The sequence below is a fragment of the Solea solea genome, chromosome 13 (assembly GCF_958295425.1).
Source record: "Solea solea chromosome 13, fSolSol10.1, whole genome shotgun sequence".
Classification (NCBI taxonomy): Eukaryota; Metazoa; Chordata; class Actinopteri; order Pleuronectiformes; family Soleidae; genus Solea; species Solea solea.
In genome coordinates this window covers 18,683,185-18,711,170 of record NC_081146.1, presented here as the reverse complement: position 1 = coordinate 18,711,170, position 27,986 = coordinate 18,683,185, and the positions used below count along the sequence as shown (strand labels likewise).

The window sequence follows — 27,986 nt, the reverse complement described above, 5'->3', positions numbered from 1 at the left end:
AAATCTGTCTACAGGACTAAATAAAGGCGATCAGTGACATGATTAATGTGGAATCCTCCACAAAGTGCAGCCCTCGTCTCACCACAGTCTGTAATGGAATACAAGAAACAGAGGCTGGATCGCCAACACAGACGGCTTATTTTCCATTCAGCCAGACAACTTTGCTGAGAGCAAGAGAGAAAAAAAAAACAACGACAGTGTCTCCTCACATTCATCTGCATGACTATCAATCACACATGGGGAAAGTGATTGGACAACGTGATAAATCGTCTCTCTCCGTAGCAATAATAAAAAAAAGCCTCCAATCTCAGGATTAAAGGAGTTAAAAAAGAATACTGTTTTCTTGCCATGGATTTGTCGAGGAGCTGACTGACACGTATTGAACACAAAGGTCAAAACAAACATTTGTCAAACATTAACAGATGTTAAGAGGAAGGAGGAGCATGACCTCATTTTGTAGACAAACAAAAGTGCCACCAAAAACCATACCTGGTGTCAACAGAATCATAGGTTATAAGTACTGGAGATTCAATTTGTCTGGGCCTAAAAAGAGCAGCAAAACAACCCTATCTAAATTTAAAACTCAAGATGTTGACAGTGACAAAGCTCACAATATAAATAAACAAAGCTGCAATTACATTAACACTGTTCAGCTTATGATTTAAAGCAGTTCGGACCTTTTACCGTGTTATTTTTTTTATTTTTTACCTCTAAACCTTTTTTGTTTTCCAAATAGGTGATGTGTCATCCTGTTAGTGGGATAGACTGTTATCATTTTGAAGACAACGTCCTTGAAGAAGGACGTGGTTTCAGCTTGGTGTCCGATTCTGTGGCCACCTGAAACATATGCCAGTTCACATGGACAAAAACATCCTTGAAAAGTCAAGAAGCAGTCGTGAGTTCAGACCCTCAATCCATCTTTGTGGGAGCATAGCAGGTGTACAGTGTTGTGGTCTGGCGCTCCCATTGGGAATCCTGCTACTAATGTTCCCTTAACAGATCCTCTTGATGGCGCACGGGTCAAGCAGCGTGCAAATACAAACTGCTCAAGGACTTCCTGGAAATGAAGGTGATTGAAATCACCAATTACAGAGCTGAGAGAACCAGCAGATTGCACTCTCTGAATCACGTTGATAATTGCGGCATAGTTGGTGTCAGCCATAGGGTAAATGTGAACAGTGATAAATATATGAAGGCCCTGGGGACACAAAGAGTTTAAGCAATGCAGAGAAGAGTTCAATGTCAAGAGGACAAAGCTGCTCTTCCTCTGTGGCTCTGATGAATCATCTGATGTTATTAAAAGAGTGGCGCTCGTCTTTTATGTTTTTAAAAATGGCAAAATGTATTACAGTACCCAACTATAATGGCACTCAGTAGAGTGCATGCCTCCACCAAAGCACAACAGTGCCCTTAAATTCAATCAAGCCCTTATAACTGAAGCAACAGAACAATGCAGGTCATTCTAGTTCTCTGAATGAGCCAGATATTTTTTCGTTGGTATCATGCAGTGTTTGGTGTGAAATTAAGGAGATTTTTTTGGGGAAAAAACCCCATACTTCTGTTAAAAAGTCATGGTTCCGCCTCCAAACTGGGATCCTCATCACAATGTTAATGGGTTTTCCCCTGGCTTGTTACCCACAAAGTTTTATGGAACTGAGATCAATGGCTTTTTTAAATCCTACTAATAGACAAACAAACCAGCAAACACTGGCAAAAACACAAGCTCCTTGGTTTTATTGGTTTATTTAAGAATTAATTTGATGAATTTAGGTTCTATGTTGGTGTTATGATCCCAAGAGGGATCCCCAGACAAATCTGATGGAGTCACAAGACTCAAAAAAGCAGGAAAAGTGTACTTATTTCCATTTTTTTCCATTACTGGCACAATAATAAGTCTTTCCACTTACTAAATACTGCCCATTTACCTGGAATGCTTCCTATTTGTGTCCCTACAAATTATGTAATGATCACATTTGTCTGAGTTGGTCTATATCCATTAGTTTGGTCCATGAAATGTCAGAAAATGTTGAAAAATGTTTTGTAAACAAACCAAAGTTTCAGCCATAATTGACATGCTGCTCTATTTCTTTTAAGATCACAATCTAAAAGAGATGGGGAATTACCATCCTAGAGCATCTGCAAATAACAGAATTTGGCTGAGAGGACAGATTGACATTAAAATACTCTCCTTTAGAAAGTAGTTTGCATCAATATATTTCTAAATATCAAAGCACTGCACTGACAGAAACCCATAGCAGCAAAACAAAACAAAAACCTGTTAGAATGGAATTTCAAACAAAAGGCAAACCCTACATCTGTCTAAAAACAGCCTTCCTAGTATTGTCACACACATTGATAAAAACACAACAAAAAAAAATTCATTTCAAGATTACACAGCACTTGGTCTGTAAAGTAATTTTGCTGTGCCCCATGACAGAAGACTCACATGATTGTGATTGCTGATTACAATTCTGAGGAGCACACTTTGCTGTAGGGTGTAATTTCAATAGCTGCAGGTGTCACAGTTCTTTGTTTACAGCAGATATACTTTAAGTCCCAGCACCATGTGTATGATTGTTAGTCTATATTACTGTCTTCACCTTACTACAGGTGGAGCTGCCAGAGATCATAGCTGTCTCTGCCAGGTGAAATAATACCAGACATTGCTGTGTGATAGTAACAATAGACAAGTCAAAGCAGAAAACTAATTTGGATAATTCATGTCGCTGTGACGTGTGTCATGCTCTGCATGTGAAAGCGAAGTGGCATGTCACATCATGTGGTTTATTTAAAATCTGTCCCTGGCCCTGACAGAAACACAACAACAACAACTTGTGAACACAACTTTGACACGCATTCTCAGTGACCCTACAGTGGCTTATAGCTGTGTCACCGTGAAATCCGACAGAGCCTAAAGGCTCCCTAACAGGCTTTTTTAGTTTAAATGCAAATGTTTGACAGATTTGTTTGAGGAACTCAAACAAACAACTCCAGTTGTTGGAACTGGAAGAGCCAACAACCTGTATCTATTTTTCTGTGGGTCAGGTACTTTCCTCCTTCTTCCCATTTACTGAGAAAATAACTGGCAGATTTTTTAGTACTAAAAATAATTATCAGACAATATTTCACCACGTATGATGGCACCGAGCCCTCAAGTCATGTGATAACCAGTAGTTATACAGTATATAGTGTAAATGGAGACTGTAATACCTCGTTGCCCCAGGTAAAGTTCACAAAGTCCTTTTTGCATTGGTTGCATGTGTGCACTTGCGTGACAATTCAGGTAAACTGCTCAAGCCAGTGTAAAGGGGAAGTTTGTTTGATTAGTTTCAGAGAGCACTACGAACCACAAATATTGATGGTGAAAAAATTTCACACACAAAATAATCTTTTTGCATGTCCTTACGAAAACACAACACAAATGGAGCCAGCACAATTTTTATACTCCTCGCTTCTTAACGTTTCCTTCCAATTTTTTGGGCCCTACCTGAATCAGGTCTATCATTTCAGGCCTTGAACAGGGCAGTAGCCTGCAGATACAAACCACCCCCACAGTCCACACTGCTGCTGGGAGAGAAAGGTGCAAGAACTGCTAATGACCCCCACTGCCATCCGTGGCATTTCAAGAGCAGCAGAGCATGCATCTGATTAATCTTTGCCCTAATTAGATCGAACAATTAACCTACCCCGCACCAAGCCTTGGAGCCTGATGACTCCGCATGAGCTGCAAACCGCCTGTCCATTAAACCAGAGCAGGGTGAGGAGATGCCCTCACACTGCAACGTCTGTGTTTTTAGAACAGGCAATTCATGCTAACTAATAGTGTACTGCACACTCTGCAATTATACATATGATGATATCAGTCTCAACACAAGAGCATCACATTTCTCTCTGTTAATTCGGTCAGAGATGGCACCGATGGGCCTAATAATAAATTATGTTAGAGAGGGAAAGTAGGAATAGGAAAAAAACAAATCCAATTTTTGTAAACATGGAGATACTCGGTGACATGAAAAGCCTTGAGGAAATACTTGTTCACTCAGTGGCTGGATGGTTTCAGCATGCACTGACTGCTGCTGTGGAATATTTGCAATACCTCAGCAGACATTTGTGTGAAAAGACAGCCAGAGTGAGACATACCAGCTGCAGAGTACATGAACCTTCTGATATGTTAAAATATATTTAAAAAAAAAAAAAAGGGGAAATCACAAAGCATAGAGGAACACAGTATTACTGACTACACTGCAGAGGAAGTCTCCCCTCAAGATGTGTGCAACAGTTAGTGTTGCATCATGATTCGCCTTCCCCCTTCGGCCCAAACATTAAACTGACACACATTGGTACAAAGTTTTGTGAAATCTTGACTCGTCTTGTTGTCGACATACTTTAAGAAACCTTCAGTTATGACAGACAATAACAAAGAGTTTTAGTTAGTATAGAAAGTCACTCGCTGAGCTGCTGAGACCTTGCGACAGCATTAATTTCAAAGTCGACAAGTTCATCAAAACAAAAGCCTAGTTGTTAAATGCCATGTACTAATTTAAACAGCTTTCGTCTGAAAAGGCTGCATAACCTCAATAAATGTAACTTTAACAGGCAGTTCAAAACTGACAGGGAAGGCAGTCTACTTTAATGGCACTGTTGCGGAAACGTCAGTTAAAACTAAAACGGAATATAAAGCTCCACTACATTGGAAAAACAACTTAGCCGAAAATTAGAGGGACACGCGATGTATATATTAAGACCTTGAAATCGTTTAAGTGAATTGTTTTTAAACGGAGTTCTGTAACGTTCTCTGCGCGCACGCACGGACGTTTTGTTTAACTGCACACAGTCGAGTGGCCTACGTGTCCACTGTTACCACTGACCTGCTCTGTAAACGGTGAACACGCTGTCATGTTGTGGTCTTGCGTGGTGGTGCTGCTGCTGGAGCTTATCCGTGTCCTGTGGTTCCGACCCGGACCACAGTCCGTGAGAGATGGCGTCTCTGACAACTCTGGCGCCGCTGCCCGTGATAGAATAAATGTAGTCCATTGTCGCCGTGTTCACTCACGACAAAACGTTAAACAAGTGTCACAGAGTACGCGGAAATGTCGCGCTGCTGGCTAAAAAAAGTTATACTGTCAAAGTGTTGGCGTGAACAGCTTCCGACAACAAACACATTCCTCAACAGGAACCATATGAGTTGTCAACAGGCGCAAACTTTTTTTCTCCCCCTAGTGGCGCCAAGCTGTATCACACAGTTACACTCCTCCGTTAACAGAACACACCCATTAAAGAACTCCGTACTGCCTTTTACTGTTACAGTGTGTGTGTGTGTGTGTGTGTGTGTTCACCAGCCATTTACAAAAGAGTTACCATGTATTTAATGAATGAATCACCACTGAGTGTATAAATGTGTTATTGACAGTCTTGTATAAATTTCCTTAAAGGGATACTTGAGTAAACTTACCAGAAAATGACTTTGGCAAAAGTTAAAGTCACTTTTTTTTTATATAATATTACTTAAGTTAAAGTCTTAAAGTATGACATTTACTGAGTTTACTTGCGTATCAAAAGTAATTTTCTGATATAAAATGTACTTAAGTTTTAGAAGTGGAAGAAATAGCATTGAAAAATGAGAGAAGTTACCAATGGTAGCTATGGTACGGTGAGTTGTCTTTGAACTGGAAGGTTGTGGGTTCAATTCCTGGCTCTGCTAGTCTACATGCGTCCTTGAGGAAGAAACTTCCTATACTGTCATTTGCAGATTTAGGAAATGACTAGTCAGTTGGTGCATAAAAAACTCAAAATAACTCTTTATTTAGAGTTAAATAAACAAATAAACAAATGCATAAATAATACCACCTCAGCCTAAAGTGATTTCCAGAGCGTGGCGAGGAAATTTCTTAGCCCCAAGTGTGGGGCTTAATGGTATTAAAGGGACTGGCATCCATTTGACACCAACCATAATAATACTCCAATAAAATGAGACTTTCACATTGGGAGGGTCAAAGTACACTTCTGTGCCATTATGTGACTCAAGGGGGCAAGACGAGAACTCTAAGAACTATGACATATAAGTGTATGCTTATCCAGAGAGGGATATAAGAAGATGACAGACCAGAACAGGGTGTAATAATAGGGGCAGCAGACTCAGGGGAGCAGTGAACTAGAAATACTGTTTTGCATTATTCATTTTTAGGGCCAAGGCTCACGAGTGCAGATATATCCTGAGGTGTTGTAGGTGAAGTAAAGAAGAGATCAGAATTTGGGGATGGTACCGACACCATGCGTGTGTGTGTGTGTCAATTACACCAGAAAAATACTTCTTTTTTTTAACTCTGGCAGGAGCAGATCCTGGTATCAGTGCTAGGTTCAAACAGCTGTTATAAGTGAGTCCAATGAACCAGAGACAGCATCAGGGCAATGTTCAACACTGAAGACGCACCATCTGCTGGTAAAACATGGCAGTGCAGGGTACACACACACACACACACACACACACACAGAGTTGTTTTACATTTGTTTTGTCTGACTTGTGGATCAGACCTTGAATGCATCACAGTTACTGTAATACAAAATAAACCAGAGGGAGAAAAAACATTTGTAAACAGATAACGTTTGAATTTTTATTCATAGAAATTATTTTTTATCATTATTATTTATTTAATAGGGACAATCCAGTTTAACATAGATCCAAGACAGAGCATGAAGCTGGTGTGCTGCACTAAATCGCTAATACCTGGTTGATTATCAAATTTCCTGTAGAATAAATGATCAATTAATTAACAAATCGTTCAGCAAAAAAATTAATAGATACCTTTGCATTTTTTTTTTAATGGTCAAATCGGTGTTGTACAACAAGTGTTAACAAATTAGAATCTTCAGACTTGTATGCTGGATACTAACTATTCTCAAACATTTGAGTGAGCAACTCATGGAGATTTCATTTTGGCCCTCTGCTTCTCTCCGACCTTGCACAGGACCCTGCTGGTACACTTGGCACACAGACAGTGTTGTATCATTGGGTCTCAGTCTGGCATCCTGTCACCCTCACAAAGCCTTGTAGCTGCCTGATATACTGTGTTGATGTACCAGCTGCCCAGAGCGGTCATAAAATCATCCCTAACATCCTGGGAAGGTGCCCGACAGGGCTCCTCCAGCACAGTTGCTTTGCATTTCAGCTTAATTGCTGTACAGATATACTCGGCCGTAGTGCAGACCAAACAAAAAGCTGCATCTAGTCATAAAGGCCTAGAGAGTGAGAACGCCTCCACTCTCGACTGTGACCAAAGACAGAAAATGAAAGAAATCCCTCTGTGCTCATCCAACAAGACCCTCATTGCATGGAAATTATCCAACTTACTTTGTTATATATTGTAATTTATCTGTGTTTAAAAGCGATTAAAGAGACTTAACTGACATTTTCTGTGTTTCATTGGCGAAATTTTGGCAATGACTCAGTCATTGTAATCTTTTTTGAGTATCTGTGGTCGTGGGTTACATACACCAAAGGTCTTGTGTGTAACCTTTGAGACATTTAACATTGAGACAAAGACTCAAATAAAGGTTATTTTAAATGTTTCATAATGTACAAATTTCAAATTTAACACGCAAAATCTGGTGTCCGTGTACAACTACAATGTTTTTTCCTTTATTTTCAATTGTTAATACACTATTTTAGCATACAGTAAATTGTAAATATCTGCCAGACATTGAAAGTTATTCTGGAAAAGTGGGCAAAAGCACTTACTAACATGATATTTTCTGGCCCTTTTATGGTTAAAATAAGCAAAAAAAAGTCCAGACGTACATTTTGAGGGTTAGGTGTTAAAGGGTTAATTGTATAATGTATAATTGACTTAAAAAAAACAAAACTGTTTGGATTTGTAGCCTTAGAATATAATAAGGCTTTTTTAAATACCCTGGACAGGTCACCAGTCTACCACAGGGCCATGACATTACTTCCCTTTTGTTTAATTCTCTAATGAGAGCAGAACAGCTCTTGAGAGCACAGTGCAAGTCAGAGAATCGTTCTACTGAATGACATTAAAATTGTGAAGTCTTGTTATACAAGCACCCGTATAAAAACCTCCTGGTGTCAGCAGCTGCCAGCAAAACCCCTGAGAGGGTTTTGTGTATGAGGCTCTGTCATCATCTGAGAGCGGGGCACCAGGGAGTGAGTGCTAATCTCAGCACGTCTCCATTCGAGAGGCAGGTAGGCCGCAGCCTAATCCTGAGCAGGGGAAGAAAAATGCTTTCTCTGCAGAACAACACACGACAGGCCAACGGAGAGCTGATGCTTTTCTACTGGCCGCTGACGGACAGACGGACTACACAACTGAGATTACGAAAGCAGAGCCGCAGCAGAATGCTGGAGTTAACGCCAGCATGTGCGAGAGCATTGGGATGACTGCGTTAGAATATGCACACACAAACACACAACCGTGATCTGCTCCTTTCTGTTCTTCCAGACATTCCCCCCCCCCCAATTACAGTGAAGATCAGTGTGACGTGTGACTTAAACTCAGCAACACATCGCAGTCATGTGACACAAAATGCACCTGCTGGTAAACACAAACAAAGCCTTTAGATGAGAGACAATGGGTTAAGGGACTGCAGAAGTCGTGGCTCTCACGTGGCGCCATGAGCCGCCGCTGTAAACAGTGCTGTGTCGTGTTTCACAAGCATTCAGCTCCGTTGTATCGCAGCCCGGCCTGAAAAAGGCATGAAGACCAAAGGCGACGGTTAGCTGCTTGAAGAATCAGGCTGAGGCATCCAGACAAAGGCTGTAATCACAGGTGCTGTCAGAACATCCCACCCTCGCTCAGTTTTTCATTTGGGAGGTGAAGCTTGAGCTCCTCAGCGCTGTCAGCTCTACAACAAACACACATGTTTATAACACCGGCAGCGGGTCCCAAATATTCAAAAGAGGGCGACATGAATTCACTTGTCGCCTGGTGCTTTCTAAGCCTGTGACAATGGCGGGCTGAATCACTAGATCATGTGTTGGAATGTGCTGTTCAATTAGTCACGACTGTGGTAACGCGCGTCAGACTGCTGTCACTCACTCTCTATTTTTCCCTTTTACAACATTGTTCACATCGGAGCGCTGCAGCTCATGTGGGCCGCAGTGAAAGGACTACACCAACATTTATGGGCCATGAGTCATTTAATATACGACATCAGCATGGATACTAAAATCATCGCTTAGTCTCCGCTCCATCAACGAGCTTGCCGACAGACGCGATTAACGATAAACAGAGCGACTGACGGACCTGCTGCTGCAGGAAGTGACGAGTCAAAGGGAAAGTGTGCCATTTAGGGAAACGTGCTCATGTGCCATCACTTGAAGAGTTATATGTTCTAGTGTTGCAGGGGTTACGCGTCTCGCCCATGAACACATCGGAATGTAGACTAGTGGAGCTGGGAATTGAACCCTCAAACTTCCGGTTAAAACTTGACTCGATCAGTATAGGTCAGCAATCAGGCTACAAGTGAAGTTAAGTCAGTTTTAAAGGATTTAGTGTAAAAATAATACCTTGAAATAGATATAACAGTATGTATAGCAATTTATTCTGCTTGCCTTTGTCCACGACTATGTTTATCAGCTCATGAGCCGTTAATAAATGCTGCTGTGAAAGATATCTTAATTGTATATGATATATTTTGAGACACGCTGGATGTACAGTACAATTTAATCTGTGCGAACACTGGAATCTCAATACATTTTACGGTGCTTCACTCGATATTGAATGCACATTCAACTGTTGAGCTACTTGTCCTTTTATGCTAAAATCATTTGTTCTCATCGATGAAAGACGGCCAAAGTGCATAATTCACAGAACTGTGAACTTGTGTCGTGTAACGCGTCCATTGATTAATTCTCTCTGCCACTTTTGTTCATGTTCAGGGCCGCGAGCAGGCAGGCACATACTATTCTAGTGAGCTACCAGTGAAGAAATTGTGCGCCCTGACAGGTCACTGTGCTGAGAGAAATTCACACGCTTACCTTGAGGAAATCAGGAAATCAGACCTTTCAATTCAGCAGTTCTGTACAGTGAAACTAAAAGGAAATGGGTGCAAGCATACAGTTCTCTTCCCTCTCTCTGTCCTCTGTCTCAAACTCCAAATATATTGGAAACAAAGATAATGATGATTGTAGAACAAAAACAGTTTTCTTTGGTCAAGGTCAGAAGACCTTCACAATCACTGTGTTTTCCCCCAACATGGTGACATGTAGTTACACAGAACACCACATGGCCGCTACACTACACGTGTCCATGGCAACACGCTGTCCCATCCCCAAGACCTGCATCCTTTGCTACAGATTCAGTTCTGGTTTATAAACTGAGACATATACAGTATTTTGTTGCCATGTTCTGTGAATACATGACGTCAAAGTGTGGAAATAAACCTCTGCCATCCCACTTAATGCCTCTAAAAGAGACCGTAAACACGGAGGAGACGCTGAAGTGTTGTGCCTTCCAGTCTCGACCCCAGCCCACTGACGGAACATTTCAACACACCATTACTGCCTGGGCTTTCCTCTCAGGACAGTTCAACGGGGTGGCTGGTTGTGATCGATGAGCAGTGGCGTCAGCGCTGGCTATCTTTCACCGCTGTTTCCACTGCCCCCGCTAGCGGTCATCTATCCTCTCTGGGCATCTGTGCTGTCTAAGGCCGCCCCGAGAGGCTGGGTGGCCTCGACGACTGATGGCCGCAGGCTTAGCAGGAAGAACACATCAGTCTGCTGAGAGCTGCGCTCCCTCCTTCGGACTTCCCACCTTCCTCTCCTCTCTCTGTGCATGCACTACGTCTGTTTTTTTGTTGTTGTTTTTTAAATGTGGGCTGCTAATTATGAGGGCACACTTCATTTCAGGTAGAGAAAAAGAAAGGCAGAAGACAAGTGAGGGAACAAAAGTGCAACAGTGGCAGATGAAAAGGGAGGAGAGGGTGAGGGTAGAAGGGAGAAAGAGAAGGGACAAGCATCAGACACGCATCATTGCTTGCTTCATACAGGGCTATTTATTAAAATAATAAAGCCACAGCCTTGTGCTGAAGGTTGAGGCCACAATAAACCTGACAGGGTGAAGAGAGTCTGCAGGACTCAGGCGTTGTCAGGCAAATAAACAAAACAAATCTTCCGTTATTTCTGTGTCCACTTTATTATCCGAACCGGATTCTTCCAAAAGGAGTTAATTGCTTGCTTTTAAACTCAGACACAGTCACATATATTTCATCATTACGCTAAAAAGCCTCTCATAAATCACTCAGCCGGAGCAGAAGAACAAAGGTTCTCCGCCTCAAACATGCATCGGGATCAGACCGAGAAATGCACTATGCGAGGAAATTAGAAAGAAATGGACATCTTAAACACGACAACGACCGTAAGTGGCTCTGCACTGTCTCTATCCGCTGTAAAACTGTCTTCCCCCCTGGACACCCGTCATCCATCACCTGATAGTTCCACAAGTGTGCTAAATTGGATAATGAATCTGTCTCCCCGGGAGATGCGGTGGATGGATAATTTGTTTCTTGCATTATACGAGACGGGGACATATTTGCATCATCGGAGGTGTGAGACGATGCTGTGTTTAAACGGACGCATTGGCAATCGCTGTAACATGGGTGAGTTGGGACACAATGAAGGTGTAATTAACAGTGCTGTGAAGAGATAAAGAGTCCTACTGACTCTTCTTATGGTATTAACATAAGTATTCTTCTACACCTCTGTGGCTGAAGATTTACTTACATTACACGACCAAGCTACTACTGCTGCAGCTAGACATAGTGGTGTACTCCATTTCCACAGCTAAAAAAACGTGTTTAATCTGGGATTTAAAAGGGTTACTGCACTAATAACGGACTCAGTGAATCTTACTTTTTACAACTTGAACGAGGGACCAAAGTAAAAGGACACATGACTGTAAACGATGTCACATAGCTCTGTTGTTTTGTTTCGGAAGCGTTTGTGACGTCACGATTCACGTACGGGTGATGCAAAGACGTCACAGGACAAGGTCGCTGTTTTTATTGTTAGTAAACTGCACGGGGGAAAACGATTCTGTGTTAAGTCACAACGAAACACAATATGTGCAGTAGATGTTCCAGTGCGTGTTGATGCTGTTGTCAGGGACAGGGGGGGTGAATGTGTATATGCTGCTCCTTCATGACAACACGCGTCAATCAAACCAAATGTGGCAGCTTAATGCCCTCAGTCTGCACTTTGTCATGTCTGAACAGAAGACTGATACCACACCTTAGGCTTCACATTGAAGCTGTCTGAGCACCGAGGGCACACAGCCATGACCCGGCATCCGCTGTATACCGTTAGAAATATAATTTATGGATCATTGTTTTATTCAACGAGGTTTGGCATGTCTCTACAAAAGTGCTGCTGTTGCAATGTGCTCCAGAACTGAAGGCATAAACAGATTTCAAATGAGGCGACGACACAAACAAAATGCCTTTTTTTTAAAAGGGCCTGTATGAAAAAGTCTGTCCTTAAAGGCCTGTGTGTTTTCTCTACGCAGTCACGGTGGGAGAAAAGGAGGTTGTGCTGCCATGTTTCTTTGTGAGTGTCCTTCAGAGGAGAAGACATCACACTACACTGGCCGGCTGAATCCTGTCCTTTGGCTATTCTTCCTCTTGGATAAACTGCGGCATCGCAAATGTGACCCCAGAGCATGTACAACACTGAAGTCCTCCACATTCTCATAAGAGGAGCTGGAGGACAGGACGCAGAGGGAGAGGAGAACATGGCTCAAGGTGGATGACAATCAGTGGTCATGGCCTACTCCAACCACTTCCGGCCTGGATCCAACATTCCCATTTACGGTCACTGTGGCAGTGATGACGTGAAACCCACGAGGACAAAGAATGCTACAAACACACTAAATACTGGCTCAATAATGACAGCACGAACGAACTCCGTAACAGATCAACAGGTCACGTTGTTAGGTCTGATCATTCATCGCTGACAGGTAGCTCCCAAATATTAATGGGTTTCCACTTCAACACGTCTGCATTTACACTAACTCTCCATGCTTTGGTGAATCCAGTCAACATTTGTGCAAATATCCCTCATAACTATGTAGTTATCGGCTTCTGTGTGACGCCGATCCTCACATAAATATGCTTTTTCACAACCCACCTCAGCACCAGAAAGTGTACATTAGTTCCAGGCAGAATAGAGCTGCTCTTAAACAAAAACAGCCCATGAACTTGTGAGTTACGGGGGAAACAAACATCAACAGTTATGTGAAGTGGCATACCTTATTTTCCTTCCACTGTAAAATGAATCAATAGCAGGGGCTGGGGCCTGGCCGTTCGACAGTTGAAAACTGCTTACTCTTCATTTGAGCTATATGTAATCAATCGTAGCCAGAGGATGGCTGGAGCCCTTTCCAAACTAAGCGGGGAAACTGTGGGTTTACTTGCTCGGTGGCATTTATAAATTGTACCCAACGAGAAGAGGGCCACCAAGAGACTCCCAGTCGACATAATTACACCGGCCGGCCAATAAATCCGACCAACGGTTGTATTACACTAACACTGCAGTAAATTTAGCAGCAAGTGGCTTGCCTTACTTTGCTTTCTAATACTACGGAGGAAAACATTGTTTTTTATGTTTTTGTTTCCATCTACAGCAAAAAGAAGGAGAAAGGGAGAAACACAGTAGCCTTGGTAGTTACCGATACTGTGGCCTTTGCCTCTGGCACAGCTGTGAGTCAGCGTGGAGATTTAGATCTACACACTGTGTTGACTCACACATATGACAGCGGAGCACGCCGTGGAGGACAATCTGCATTTAGTGCCCTTGAAACAGGAGAACGTGAAGTGCTCTGCAAGTCCATCTAATGCTATTTGCTTTTGGAAGAAAAACACACAGGACACAGGAGCAGCTTAAAAGCACAGGATTGATTTGCGGAGCACACGCACATGTCTGCGGGGGGCATTTAGAAATGACAAATGTCAGACAAAAATGTATCATCTGGGGCAGAGATAACATCACACTGGCTTTCATGACATTGAGACAGACCAAGGATAAGTGATTCTCTTCCCTCCAGGTTTGTGGGTGTGTGTGTGTGTGTTGCATGCACAAGAGAACAGCCAACACCTTGACCTCTGCTGTAACTCCTTTTGGTGAGACTATAAATACCTACAGCCACATGTGTTATTAAGTATCACAATATAAGACCTTCTTTTCTGAACATTCGCTCCAGTGTAACAACTAAATGTCAGTCCACTTTAATTCCCTGGGGGACCTTCTACTTGCAATGCAACCATGACAGAACCACATGCTCTTGCATTCGCCCTACAAACACAGACCAGGTCAGACTGAATCAATCAGAGAGCTTTACATGATGACCAACCCCCATCATGTAAAAGAAAAAGAAAAAAGAAAAAAAAAGTCATGCTGTTAAGCTTAAAAAGTTCAAGCCAGCATCACAAAGCAGTGATTAATTCAGTGATGTCACCAGTTTGCTTTGAATGAGAATATGAAGGCGCACAGAGAGTAATAAGCCCAGGGTAAAAAGTCAAAACCTGGAAGAACAGCGGTGACATTCTCTGCATAATAAACAAGCCTGTGTCAAAGCAGCGTCACTGCTATCAGGAGATGACTGAAACAAACTATTAACCTTTGTGGAAATTGTGTCTGAAGTACGTGTGTGTGTGTGTAATTTGCATGGCTGCCCACCTTGCTCGTGTAGCAGTGTGTATATTAAACGGACATGAATACAAGGGAAGCGTCCAAACTCAGCAGACAGATGACGCCGCCATCTGTCTGAGGCACGGCAACATGTAACGTCCATCACAAACGCAGCCTTGCAAACGCCGCGTGTTCTCCACAAGCAGCGGCTGAACAAAAACAACTCCCAGCTTTTTTTGTTTACAGAGAGAGAGAGAGAGAGAGAAAGAGAGAGAAAGAGGATGAGAACGTGTCAGATATTCCAATTAAGTGTGTGAGAACAGCGTGATTCGGCCGCCTCTGGCGTCGTTTAGTGTGCGTGCGGCCCTGGAGGTGCATTTGTTGTCGGGCTTTTCTTATCAATGCACGGCGTAGACTGTGGCGTCCTGTGGGCAGCACCACTTTCACAGGATTAACCACGGAGGTTGTTGTGCAATATAATTCACATCGGCTTTTATCTCCAGCACTTGCAGACCATAGTTTGTCTGTGTGGGGCCAAGACAATTGGACGCTTGGATTCTTATGTAGACTTGTGACATGTATTATAAGCACATAACTCACACCTCAGATTTGGAGTGTCCAACCAGTGGCGTTGCAGCCTAATGGTCATTCAAGGGACTTTCAAAGTCTACATTTAAATGCAGTCTGTGAATATCAATCTTAATATTTACCCTTTCAACATAGGTCACAACCCAACAAGCTATAACAAACACTCAGAGTAGGAATATACAAATATCTATTTTAAGGTAAACTACTCTAAAATAGTGGATGTAAATATCAAGCAACGCTGATCAGGATGTTACTCTTATGCTGATCATCTCATTTTTACCACTTTATCCTAAAGTGAACCTAGATTTGTTAAAATGCTAAAAGAAACCTCCCACACTTGTGTTATATAAAGCTAATACATACAGCGCAGCAGAAGTCATTTGCAACCCATTTTAATCTGACCATTATATTTATGCTAATCAGGAGTAAATGTTTATTTTTTTTGGGGGGGGGGGGAGGGATCACAGATTCCAAACGCTTGATCTCTTTTTCTCAACCACCCTGTTCACTCAGTCGATCTCCTGAGTCAATGTGCCGACGGACACAAATGGGGGTAGAGAAAAAGCCAGAGACCGCGAGACAGACAGGAAACAGGAAGACGGTGAGACACAGGATGGCTGCGTGGGAGGAAGTGAAATTGAAGTGGGTGAGAGAGAAAGACCCTGCATTGGATTTGTGGTGGGGCTAAGCTGCCTTCTGGTGCAACGTGACCAGCCTATATCGCCAAGGCGAGGAGGCCTGGGCTTATCTCAGCATGCACAAGCAGCTCTGCTGGCAAAGGCACCATGGCACGGCTGTGGGTGCTGCTGTCAGAGCGTGGCAGATTGCTCTTACACTGTCTCTCTCCTCCCATCTTCACTCCGTCCCTCTCTCCTCCTCACTCGTTCACTGGGGCAGAGCGTGTGCCGGTTTGATACTGACGCGCAACATGGGGACGATTCATACTTAAGGGGGATTTCAAAACAGAGGAGTGGCAACCCACAGTGTCTGCAGTGACAGCATGGGGGGGAGACCCATTTACTTTGCCTGGTTTGAATTTTTAGCTTGCATCTAAAAAGGAATAAAAAAAAAAAATAACTGTGGCAAATGGATGTTTTCTTCTTTGGTTTCTTTTTAACTTAACATAAAAATCTACGTTTAAAGCCCCCAGAGAAGACTCCGTTCAAGTAAATCTATAACATCAGTTGACAATGGTTTATGTCACAGCCTTTAACAGCCACCACCCACAGAACCTGGCAGAAATAAGATGCTGTCACTCCTGTTAGCATGCACGGTATAGGTGAATGAACGTTTATTAAAAAGAAAATGCAAATGCATTTTTTATGATGCGAGAAAAATAAACATTTTATACGTTGTCTAGATATAATCTGCCTTGTTAAGAACACGTATCGCTGCTTTATTTGTGTCAATTTATTTTGCCCGCCAGCCCCAAGTAATACTGAGGTGCTAGCCACATAGATTGACATGAAATGAAAGGAGATGCTGTGCTGAGTGCTGGTCAAAGCTCGGCAGTACCAGGATGTGGTCCCTGCTTTGGTCACATTTGATAATTATTATGAGGCAGACATGTCTCTGTGGCATGAGCATGGGAATGTAAATCAATATAGACAAAAAAAAACTGTGCATATACAAGTGGCGGCTTGTTATATTCTGTGCACAGTGGCAATCACGGCACGCAATTATCAGACATTGTAACCAGCTAGAGAATAAACACTACCACTAAGGTCAATCACATTATTTATATCTTGTTGGAAAATGGCTACAGACATGAAAGTTGTCCCACTTTCATAGCAAAAACACACAGATGTTTCCCAGTGGCCTGTGTGCACTTGTCACCTCTGGCTATGATCTGGAGGTTTAAACACGACAGATGTGCCACCTGAGGCCATTACATCAAATAAAGGGAGAGAGGAACACCGGCATACCGCCCGCCGCAGCACTGGAACTGTCAACTGCCATAGAGATTAGCTCCTCAAAGGATTTCCTGCTGAGAGCATACAGCTGCTGCTGAATACCAGAAGATACTGTGTCTCTGTGTCCACACGCAGACAAAATATGCGAGAAGTAAAGCAGCAACAGTCACTAAGGTCACTTCACACCCCTCCTCCTCCCGACTGTTGCATCAATAAATTGAATAGCTGTTAAATAAATTCTGGCCGTCATGAAATTGCCCCATCAGGAAACTGCATTTCGAAGCAAACTTTGGCGGGAGTGTGGAGCAAGGTAGTGTATTGCTGCACCAGCACTGATTCCTCCCGTGTTCGACCCTGCAGTGAAAAGCCAATGAATAACTAACAAGGGAATAATCAGTCACACGGAGGCAGTGGCGGGGTCCAACACTCTGCAGGCGAAGGGTAAGATAACATGTGTGGTTCTGTCTTGCTCATTAGCATTTTCCCCCCCGTCAGGTGGTGTAGCCGCGGAGCTGCGGGCCTCTGTTCCTGCCTGCAGGCCATGCACTCGTCACCGAGGTAACAACGCACATTAGTGGCAGGAGTTGCCACATGGACACAAAATTATTGCAAGGACATCATTTGAAGAGAATATCTCATGACAGTTTAAGTTCTGATTTACAGGTAAATTCTAGGTATAAAGCCAATAAGGATTATACAGAACTATAGATAGAAAATATCCTGCTATATTATCATAAAAAACACTGAAAACTTCAGATGAACTACGTTTCAAAGCACCACTCAGGTTATTCTCATGTATAACGGGAGTGTTTCTTTGACACTACATATACAGTATATATGATAAGATGAGATAAGATAGTCCTTTATTAGTCCCGCAGTGGGGAGATTTACATTGTCACAGCAGCAAAGACAGTAAAGATAATAAATGATAAATATGCATTTCCAAGAAAGTACAATATAGAAAGATATTAATACAACTATAAAAAGTTAAAAAAAGAATGTACATTATAGACATTTTCCGGGGAGTATGGGTTTGATATTTACAGCATAAACAAGGATTGAACGTGGGATGAGTAGCCTGTTACTACTGTGTGGTCTCCTGAGAGCAGTGCTTGTTGTACAGTTGTACAAATATATATATATATATATATATATATATATATATATAAATATGTGTGTGTGTGTTTGTGTGTGTGCAGTGTCAAACTGAATATGTTTTTGACAGAATAAAACACTACACACATCATATAATTCATCAGAATCTGACTTAAACCGGTAGATTTGAAAGACTTTTATCATACATTTGTGTTGTTTATTTTAATTTTCTTTTTACCATTTTGGCTCGCAGTACGTGCCGAAAAATATACAAGACGCTCAAACCATCACAGACGAGTGCGAGACGGTTCTTTGCATCACTTGGGAATGGTACTTGCTGTTAACACAATTTAAGCAAGTAATGCTCCAGGGTGTTCCCCAGCCTTTCCCAGCTCTTCTGCGCCTACTGTCGTGTGGCCCCGGCATATTGGGAATAAAATTATTCTCTAGACTGGAGCCAAGGCTGGTGCCACAATCTGGAGCAATCTCTAAGTGCTACGCCTTTTTCCTTTAACACCCAGGTCAGACACACAGGAAATATAGAAGAGAGTAACACGTTGGACAGTGATACAGCGGGGTAAAAAAACCAAAAAACAAGAAGGGAATGGTGGAGAAGCCATGGAGGGAAGTTTGAGGAGGGTGAGAAGTGCAGCAGCTCTCTTGAAAGTCAGTGTCTGCAGTGACATGCGGTGAAGGCTCTCCCTTGGTGCCCAGGAGGGACAGTGGCATATCTATTGTTTTACTTTGGACATTGAACAAACACAACAAACTGCCGTGTGCATGCAGAGCTGTATAATACACACATATATATATGTAGGAATATGTACTTGAGGCACAGAGGAGCATGAGTCAGCCTGGACAGACAAAGATAGAAGAGTACTGTGTGTATTCAAAAACACAGCATAATGAATCTGTTTTGTAGACGGGAAGACTAAAAGTCACACTTAATGAATGTACTGCTGTGGGGACACCGGGTTCATCTCATGTTTTGAGTTCTCTTACCCCCGCAGCCTCCTGAAAGGAGCTACAGGTTGGATATAATGATGTAAAGGTCAGACATGGTGGTGGGACTCTGAGGCTGTCAGGCAGAGATCCCGGGAGCCTGGCAGGGGTGTCAACAGTCACACCCTCTCACAAAGCAGCACTGCAGGCATCTGGGGGATCACAGACGTTACCATTTCTCTCCTTCTCTTGCCCCCTACTCCTTCTGTCATTTCTTTGCTCTTTTTGCTCTTGCCATTTCCACGTCTCTTTCCCCTCTTTCCTTTTCCTTTCCTCTCCCCATTATCTTGTCTGTCACATTGCATGTGAAAACACGTATTCTCGACTTATCTAATAACAATGAATAAAAATGAATGTACTCGCATGAGAAAGGTGACAAATGAGTTTAGTCTCACCTGCTGTAACAGCTCGTACACTTTCCTCCACCACCTCCTTTCTATTGCTCTCTTTTCCATTTCCTCCCAGCTTCGCATTGCCGACATCAGCCGCAACCGACTCCCACCAGTGAGTTATATTCGACTCCTCTTTATTTTGAGTTAAAGGACAGTTAGATGGCCGTGAAAACGTTTTTTTTTTTTTTTCTATCAAAATACAATCAGCATATCAATCACTGCTGTGATTCAAGAGGAGAGTAATGCACTTGGTGCCACTCCTGGTCGGTAGAAGTATCATCAACGTTCAGGTTATTAAAACGTCCGTGGTGGTGAATGCTCTATGTGTCTCTAATGACTGGTCTGTCTGAAGCCTGGCAGACAGCACAGCATGCTGCCTGCCATGTTATTACTATCCCATTAGAATGAATTAGCATGAGATGTCTCGAAGAAGAAGAAGCCTGGCCACGGGGCCCTTCTAATAGAGACGGGGACTAGAGACACAGGACAATCACTAATCAATGTCTCGTTAGAAAACATAGAACAGAAGAAATAAAACAACGAATGACTGAACATTCTAGAGTGAAAACTCATCCTTATCCGGGCCACTGCTATGCTTCGATTCACGCGCTACGAGAGTGTGTACATTGTAGCCCAATAAGTGAAGTCATGTTTGATTTAACGGCTGAATGGCCGTGACCTGTGACCGCTCATTTCAACAACAGTTGCTCTCAGTTGCCAAAGAAAGGACAGCGGCTGATAAGAGTGGGCTGAACCATCAACAGTCGTCCGTGAACCTGTCCTCCTGCCAAAGCTTTTATCCTGCAATTTCCTTTATTGATCATCAGCGACTGTGCCGATACGGACGACTGCAGGACGATCCGTTCTCCGACGTCAGTCCCTGGCCTGAGGAGCAGAGTCGATACGCGATGACTCTGCTGGGGCCGCACACTCTCGTGAGCTTCATACAAACACACGAGAAGAAGGAAGCCTATTCTCCTTGTGAGATGAGCACCCACAGCCCTGACCTTCCCAGCAGAGGAGCGAGGGCTGCAAAGTGCTCAGCTGATGCACTGAATTACAACACTAATTGCAGACTCTTTGCTCAAGGACATTCATATAACCCCAGGAACTCAAACTTCAAATGGAAAATAAGCTGGTGGATCAACATTAACTCACTGTTTGCCTTTAGTTGAGCAGCATAAAGTGAGCACTTTTTTTTTTTCTTCAATTCAACTTATACTTAATGGCTAAATGCCTCTTTGTATTTCCAAATATGAGAAGTGATTTGAGCAATTGAACGGTGCTAAGCCGTTAATGTTCTCTTCAGGTGATAAATAAGAGCCAGATATGAGGTATTCAAATGTCAGCAGTTAATTTGTTTTGGATGAGATCAATCGAGACAAGACACTTTGACTTTGAGAAACATCCGTTCTGACTCTCTGGCCCGTTACACGGTTGTGCGATTAACAGTCAGGCAGACTTGCATTTATAGACAGATTAGATTATCTATCACACCCCATTAGCTTCATTTTATATCTCCCCGAAAACAATAATATTGCCTCGGATTGCATCATCTCCATGTTTTGCCTGATTATGCCCTAATCTACAAACACTTCTTTGGCCAAAATATGATTGTTTAGTTACAAGAAACATGAACATATCACAAAGACAAACCATCGCTGCTACCGGGGACATTAAGATAAGTGTATGTGCGGGTTACGACTGTTTAATGCAGATAAAAGCAGCGAGTAAAAACAGCTTTAAGAGGCTTTAAGATGTAACTGGCAATCAATTTCCGGCAGCTGATCACTTTTTTGGCACAACAGATGTCAGTGCTCTGGCAGAACATATTTCTGCAGCATATGAATCTATAAAAATTACAGGCGAGATGAAGAGCTTGCCGTTTGCTACCTTATAACTTTGACACGGCTCATCCAACAATTTTAAAGCTTTCAGATAAAGATTTCAGATCCACGGATTCGACAACAAAAGTTAACATTGTTATGATTAAATGGACTAAGTGTAATATTATTACAAAAATGTTATTGGGCAAAGTAACGTTATGATCACAATGCTATGCTACCCAACTCTCAGTGTGTTAACATTCATGTTAGATTATATCAAATATCAGTAAGATGAAGAAGAAAAGTTGGAGTACAGTGACAAGCACCAAAGATGTCAATACGATCATAAACAAGACTTTCAGCATCGGCTAAAAGGCACACACTCACTCCCTCCTTCCTTCTAACCTTGACCGGTGCAGCTCACTAACTGAATCCCATCAATGAAGTGAACAAAGATTCATTGCATTTAGGAGTTTGTAATAAGTTTAGCTCAAACTCATTTCATCATCAGTGGGAAGTAAGCTCCCTCAAGTCTACTCAGCACCCACCCTCTGACACAGGAGTAGACAAACAGGAGGAGTCATCACAGGGACAAATCTCACCCGAGCCACATAAATATAGTTTCCATGGCAGGAAGCGAAGGCCAGTCATTGATCAAACGTCAAACGCACACACTTCCACACACAGAACAAACCATTCAGCAAAAGCCTGGAAGCAATTCATAATAGGTTTGTTGATACTTTTTATGAGTTTCTTTGGCATTTTCCAGATAAATCATTTGCCTAAAGTTAATAAAAAATGTCCTGCCATAGAAAAAACATTGTTGTTTTGAATCTTCATTTCACATCATCCCTTGCTCCACAAATATAAAGTGACATAAAAGTCATTTACCTATGGTGTAGCCCCTCTTCAGCTCGCCACACCGGGGGCTGCGGTGCTGGGAGTTGGTGGTGTTGTTTTCCTGCACTGCAAGGACGGTGGTCGTCTTGGCAACAGGTGGTGAAGCCCTGTTGAGGGGTGAGGCCGGCACCAGAGTCGGGGAGAACCCTTGACTGGCAATGTCCACGGACTGAGACTTCTGCTTCAGTCTGCGAGGAAATAAACACACCACGGAAGCAAAGGCATTATTACCACGTGTAATATGATCGAAAAGTGTTGCATTTACTTTCCACCGACACAGACTGCTGAACGGAAGCACATTTGCATCCGAGGTAGTTGATGTCACTGAGCTGTAATCAGGCAAGACCATTTTTGCAGTGGCAAAGAAGTTCAGACAAAGAATCAATAGTCCACTTGTAGCCTTGTTAAAGGTGAATTTATTAGCATCACTTTGCCCTGCAGAGATGACTCACTGGAGGTGGAGAGCAGGGGAACAAAGTCATAGTTAAACCTCCCTGGAAACAAACATCTCAGCGAGTAACATCCCACACAACCCACACTGGAGTGAATGTATATGTTTTCCTTTCATTCAATAAAGACTGCTGCGACTTGTGACCCAGAAACCAAGTCCACTCTAAAAACCGTTAAGTTAAAAAACGTTAGAGCTGCAACTAACGATTATTTTCATAATCGATTAATCCGTCGATTATTTTCTTGATTAATCGATTAATCATTTGGTCCATTAAATATCAGAAAACCGTTGTAAAAAAATGTTGATCGGTGTTCGTCAAACCTGGAAATGATGATGTTCTCAAATGACTTGTTTTGCCCACAAACCAAAATGATTAACTTTTAATGATTTCTTTGTTATCCAGAGCAAAGAAGTGAACAAAAAACTCACATTTAAGAAGCTTAAACAATCGGAAATCTTGTTTTAATCACGAAAAAAGCTTTCAAACCGATTCATCGATTATTTAAACAGCTGGGCCAATGCAAATGAAATCCTTGGTGTCAAAAGTATACTTTTTTTTAATATTCCATCACTGTTTATGGTGTTAACGCTGCCGTCACCAATGTTGTCTATGGACTAATATGTGTCAAATTTCCTTTCCAGTGCTGCTGTTACCACTTCCAGCCCTCCTCCATAAATCACCTCATTAATGAGTTTGGCATTTTATCACCAACAACCAAACCTCACAGGCAGAGACACAGAGTTTATAACACATATTAGCACCGTCACTTTTTCCACAAAATAAATCTGACAAATTTATAATGACCCGTCATATTATCGCAGTGTTGGAATCTTCCATTTGGATATGGGGTTGTCGCCTCCAGAGGGTGTGGGCACGTTAAAGAATCCAGACCATGACCATTAAGCAGTGTCGTGAAATTTGGTCCGCATAAATAAATATAGTTGGATAGAACTAAAAGTTAGTGATTGATACTACTTGTGGATTGCATCATCGCATCAAAGGCCATTCCGCGTATCCATCCAAATAAATAACTCTTTAATACTGCTCCTGCATTCAAATGTGACAAAAGTAGCACACGCATTCCCTACAGTGAAGAACAACAACACTCTTCTCCACTATTCTATTCTCTGGAATGAAAGATTAAGAGACTGCTTATGTAAAATGCATCAGAAGTTACTGGCTCAAAGTCTGGGTCAAATCAAATCTGCCCACAACAACAACAACAACAACAACAACAACAACAACAACAACAACAACACAAAGCCAATTAAAGGGAAACATGAACCTGGATCTATATTTGCAACATTTATAGATGAGGGCTAATCTGAACAGGTAATCCCAAAACACTGTCTATTCCCTTACGTATAACTCCACACAGACTAAACACACTGACAGCAGGAGTGACACACATCACATCATAATACATTGGGGGGGGGAGTAGAAATGATAATTTTTGGCCACTCCAGTAAAAAGTTGCAGTAAAAAAGTGAAGAAGAGCTTGTGAAACACTATCTATCTATAGTCCAAAAAAAAAAAAGTCCTGAAACAGCAATACAAGATTCCCAGCACTCCACTCCCTCGCATACACTTTCAATCATTCCAGCAAAACTGCTGAAGCGAACAGAATCTTTCTGCCCATTTCTGTGCCCACTCCACACGTGCACGCGCGATGGAAACGCTGTTCTGTTCTTCACCATTTGCATACGTGTGTTCTTTTCCAAATCGAACAAACCCAAACAGTTGGGAGAGGGAGACAAACAGAGCAGAGCGAGTGAACTATGAATGAACACCGGGAGAGATTACGCTCGGGCGTCACAGGAGTGTTACCCACAGTCTATTCCAGCTAGAGGAACGACAGACACTCTCAGTAACCATTCTCTACAAATACATCCACTGTTTTTGTTTTATTTGTATTGATTCTCTCATATCGTTATCTTTTCTATACGGAACTGCAAGATGCAACAGAGGAAAAACAAAGGCAGGCAACATTACTAATGACTATTTTGAGGAAGCGGTCTGTTTGTTTGGATAGCACATAATGAGGTTGGAAATGAGTAAGAAACAGAGAAAGACCTGCCGCTGCGTTTAATGGCTGTGGAGGACAAAACAGACAGACATGGCGAGAAAGACACAGATAGAGTGTGTGTGTGTGTGTGTGTGTGTCAACCTGTGGGAAGTCTATCTCAACTCCCTGAGGAGTTGGTACTAATTACTGCCTCATCACTAGAGCACAAGCCCTTCTTCTAGCTCTGTTTCACTGACGTACAAGGCCAAAGTGTGTGTGTGTGTGTGTGTGTGTGAGAGAGTGTGTGTGTGTGTGTGCATGCATATAAGTAATCAAAGAGAAGAGACAAAAATCATGACTGTGTTTGACTCACAAAGAAGGATGGAAACAAATGTGTAAAAAAAATCATTTCCAGGGACAATAAATTCAAACTATAGAGCAGCAAAAGTAACATGAATGGCCCCAATGATCTTGAGAGAACTTTAGGACCAAACTTCTAGACATGTGCTCAGATTGTTCCAAGGATGTCATGAGTGGATGGATGGACAGACATATGACAAGTGGTCGACAGGATATTGTCCTTCGATATCTGCAACGTCATGCTTACTCGTCAAAACTATAGTTACAGATACGTGTAATTCAGTTTTTACTCGTCAGATATCTACAATTCAGTCGCAGATAACCGCATTTCAGGCACAGTAATTAACATCAATTCTTACAGCACAAGGAAACGTGATAATTAGGTAAAACTGCTAAATGCTATAATAGTGTTTTTATTTACAGTATACTGTCACTGATCCACTGACTCCCAGAGAAGCTGAGCTTCCCTGGAAGAGACAGTTTTGCCGCATTTGTCCAATCACAGTTTAGTATTGAAATGTAAATACAACACAGTACATTTATGACAACATTTTAGAGCAATTGCCGCTGCTCAATTGAGGAAATCTACATTGTTGAATTAATTAAGCTCAGATCGTCAGAATGAAGGTGTAGATATCTTTTACTTGAATTGTGACTATAGTCATAGTGATGTTGTAGATATTTGAAGATGGAGTGATAGATATCTACAATTTCTACATATTCATGAATGGCAAAAGTGATGTCATTTTGACCAGTAAATACTGAATTGGTCTGAGACTAATAAGAATGACGTCACAGTTATTGGTAGTGAACATCCTGTCGACCGATTAAATGTTAAAACCGCTTGCAATACGTCTACTACAATTTATACTAGTCTGTTCATCTGTTTTAAAAAGGCTTGCCATACAGACACCCGTCAGAGCACATGGCAGTGGCACGGAGGCATAGAAGCTCATCAACGCCAGGAATTTACAGCATCAGAGATAACGCGTACTGTGTGACGAGTGGACACACTCTTATCTCACACTGTGTCAAGCCAAATAGAGCGCATGAGGTTTCAGAAGCATACAGAGGGTTAAAGGTTGTCCTAACAGATGGTAAAGCACATCCTTTGCTTCCCTGACAGCTTCTGTCCTCTCACCAAACGGCCCACGGTCCGACTGACAACCCTACAATCACAGCCATCGTTTGGTGAGAAAATAGAAGCAAGAATAAGAGGCTTTTCCTCACACACCAGTGAGGTACTTGCTCCTCGTGGTGCCATTGGTTTAACATGGTGTGTTTTTCTCTCTCTCTCTCTATGTAAATAGGATTTGTCCTGAGCTCAGACTGCACCACTCTCCCGTCTTCTGCCCCGCAAGCAAAGAGCTCATGAGCACCGACGGAGCCGCACGTCAACAAAGCCAGCAGCTCTGACTGATTCCAATCTATGAGCAAATGCTTTCAAAGATTAATAAATTGATGGGAAATTAAGGCAAACAGACACAGAGTCACTTTGTTTTTCAGCATGCTGTTGTGATCTGACCAGGAGGCAGCAGTATGTTAGCAGCGCTGCCAAACTGGCATCGCTGTGTTTATCTGACTCTACCGGGATCCACGTGGTTTGGCAAAAGATGCATAAACAACAGAAAATTTGGAACTAACTCAAAAGCTTATCGCTCCCCTACTATGACGGATTAGGCCGAGGGAAAAAAAAGGCGGCCGCATTTGCATTGCCTTCAATTTCTCTTCTGTGCTTCTCTTCCCGCTTCTTGCCTCGCAGCAACAACATAACACTTTTTTTTTTTTTTTAAAGGGAATCAGTGTTTACATATAGCAGCAGATAAGTTGTTGTGCTATATAAAGCTATTTAAAGCCCATATAGGGAGGCTGCGTTAACGTCACGCTCTGTTATAGCGCTGGCAGCACAATGACCCGTCTGACAGTAATGATGCCTTAGAGTCCCCATACTGTGAATGCTGCTGCTTATGTAACTTTGGAAGAAAAAAACACATACCAGATTCATTTATTAATTTTATTGCACAGTAACTTAATGGAAACCCAAGGGAGAAACATGATGTGCTGCAGTGAAGCTCAAGTTCTCTTCAGGTAAAGAAATATAAGGTATCATTGACAACTATGTCCTCAGGGAGTTCACTGAGGTTGCTGCAAAGTATTTAAAGTGGACAGACGATCTCCTCCTTCCAAAAATGCAGACATAATGTATGGTCTCGTCTCACCACTTCACATCTATTCAACAATATCATTTTACCTATGACAACAACACTACCTGTATAACCAAACTCAGAAAAGTTAGTGACGGGCTTTTCTGACAGACGTACCGAAAATGTAAAAGGAGACGTAAAGTCAGAAGTAAAGTCATATCTGAGTGCGGTGGATATCATTTTGATAGTTATTTTTTTGTTCCTACGACTGACCAGCTGTGCAGGGGATCTCTATCTTTCCTGTATTATAATGTTTTAAACATTATAAAAACATGTCATTTTCCTACTGCAACCTGTCAAACCGGTTGCCGTGCAAGGGGCCTATTGATAATATCCTTAACTTCATTAAGTTTAATTGGAAAAAAATGAGGATAATTACACAATTGTGGTTAGAATTAATAACTCTGATCAGACAATTGCAGTAATTATGCCAGGCCTTGTTGGAATATTTGTCAGGACATTTCCCTCCTATGCTTGAGCTTATAAACAAACATCGTCTGATTGTTTGAAACTCTTTTATTCCACACGCATGCAACGTCTGATTAAAAAATATATTATATTTCACATGTTTCTTTGAGGAGGCGAGCAGCTGAGGTTTTCGTGAGATGGCA

At 42.1% G+C, this 27,986-nt stretch overlaps 1 protein-coding gene across 6 annotated transcripts in view; it reads right to left on the bottom strand.

Moving 5' to 3' along the window:
- The window catches only part of oxr1a (oxidation resistance 1a), a 125,209-nt gene that overhangs the window by 49,282 nt on the left and 47,941 nt on the right, over nt 1-27,986 (bottom strand). For 4 of the 6 annotated variants that reach the window (XM_058646912.1, XM_058646911.1, XM_058646915.1 and 1 more), the window contains one exon: nt 22,346-22,542. In XM_058646912.1, coding sequence (XP_058502895.1) covers nt 22,346-22,542 — 197 coding nt within the window. Of the gene's footprint in view, nt 1-4,868; nt 5,203-22,345; nt 22,543-27,986 lie in introns of those variants that run through there. The other 2 variants (XM_058646913.1, XM_058646917.1) reach the window with 1 other exon arrangement.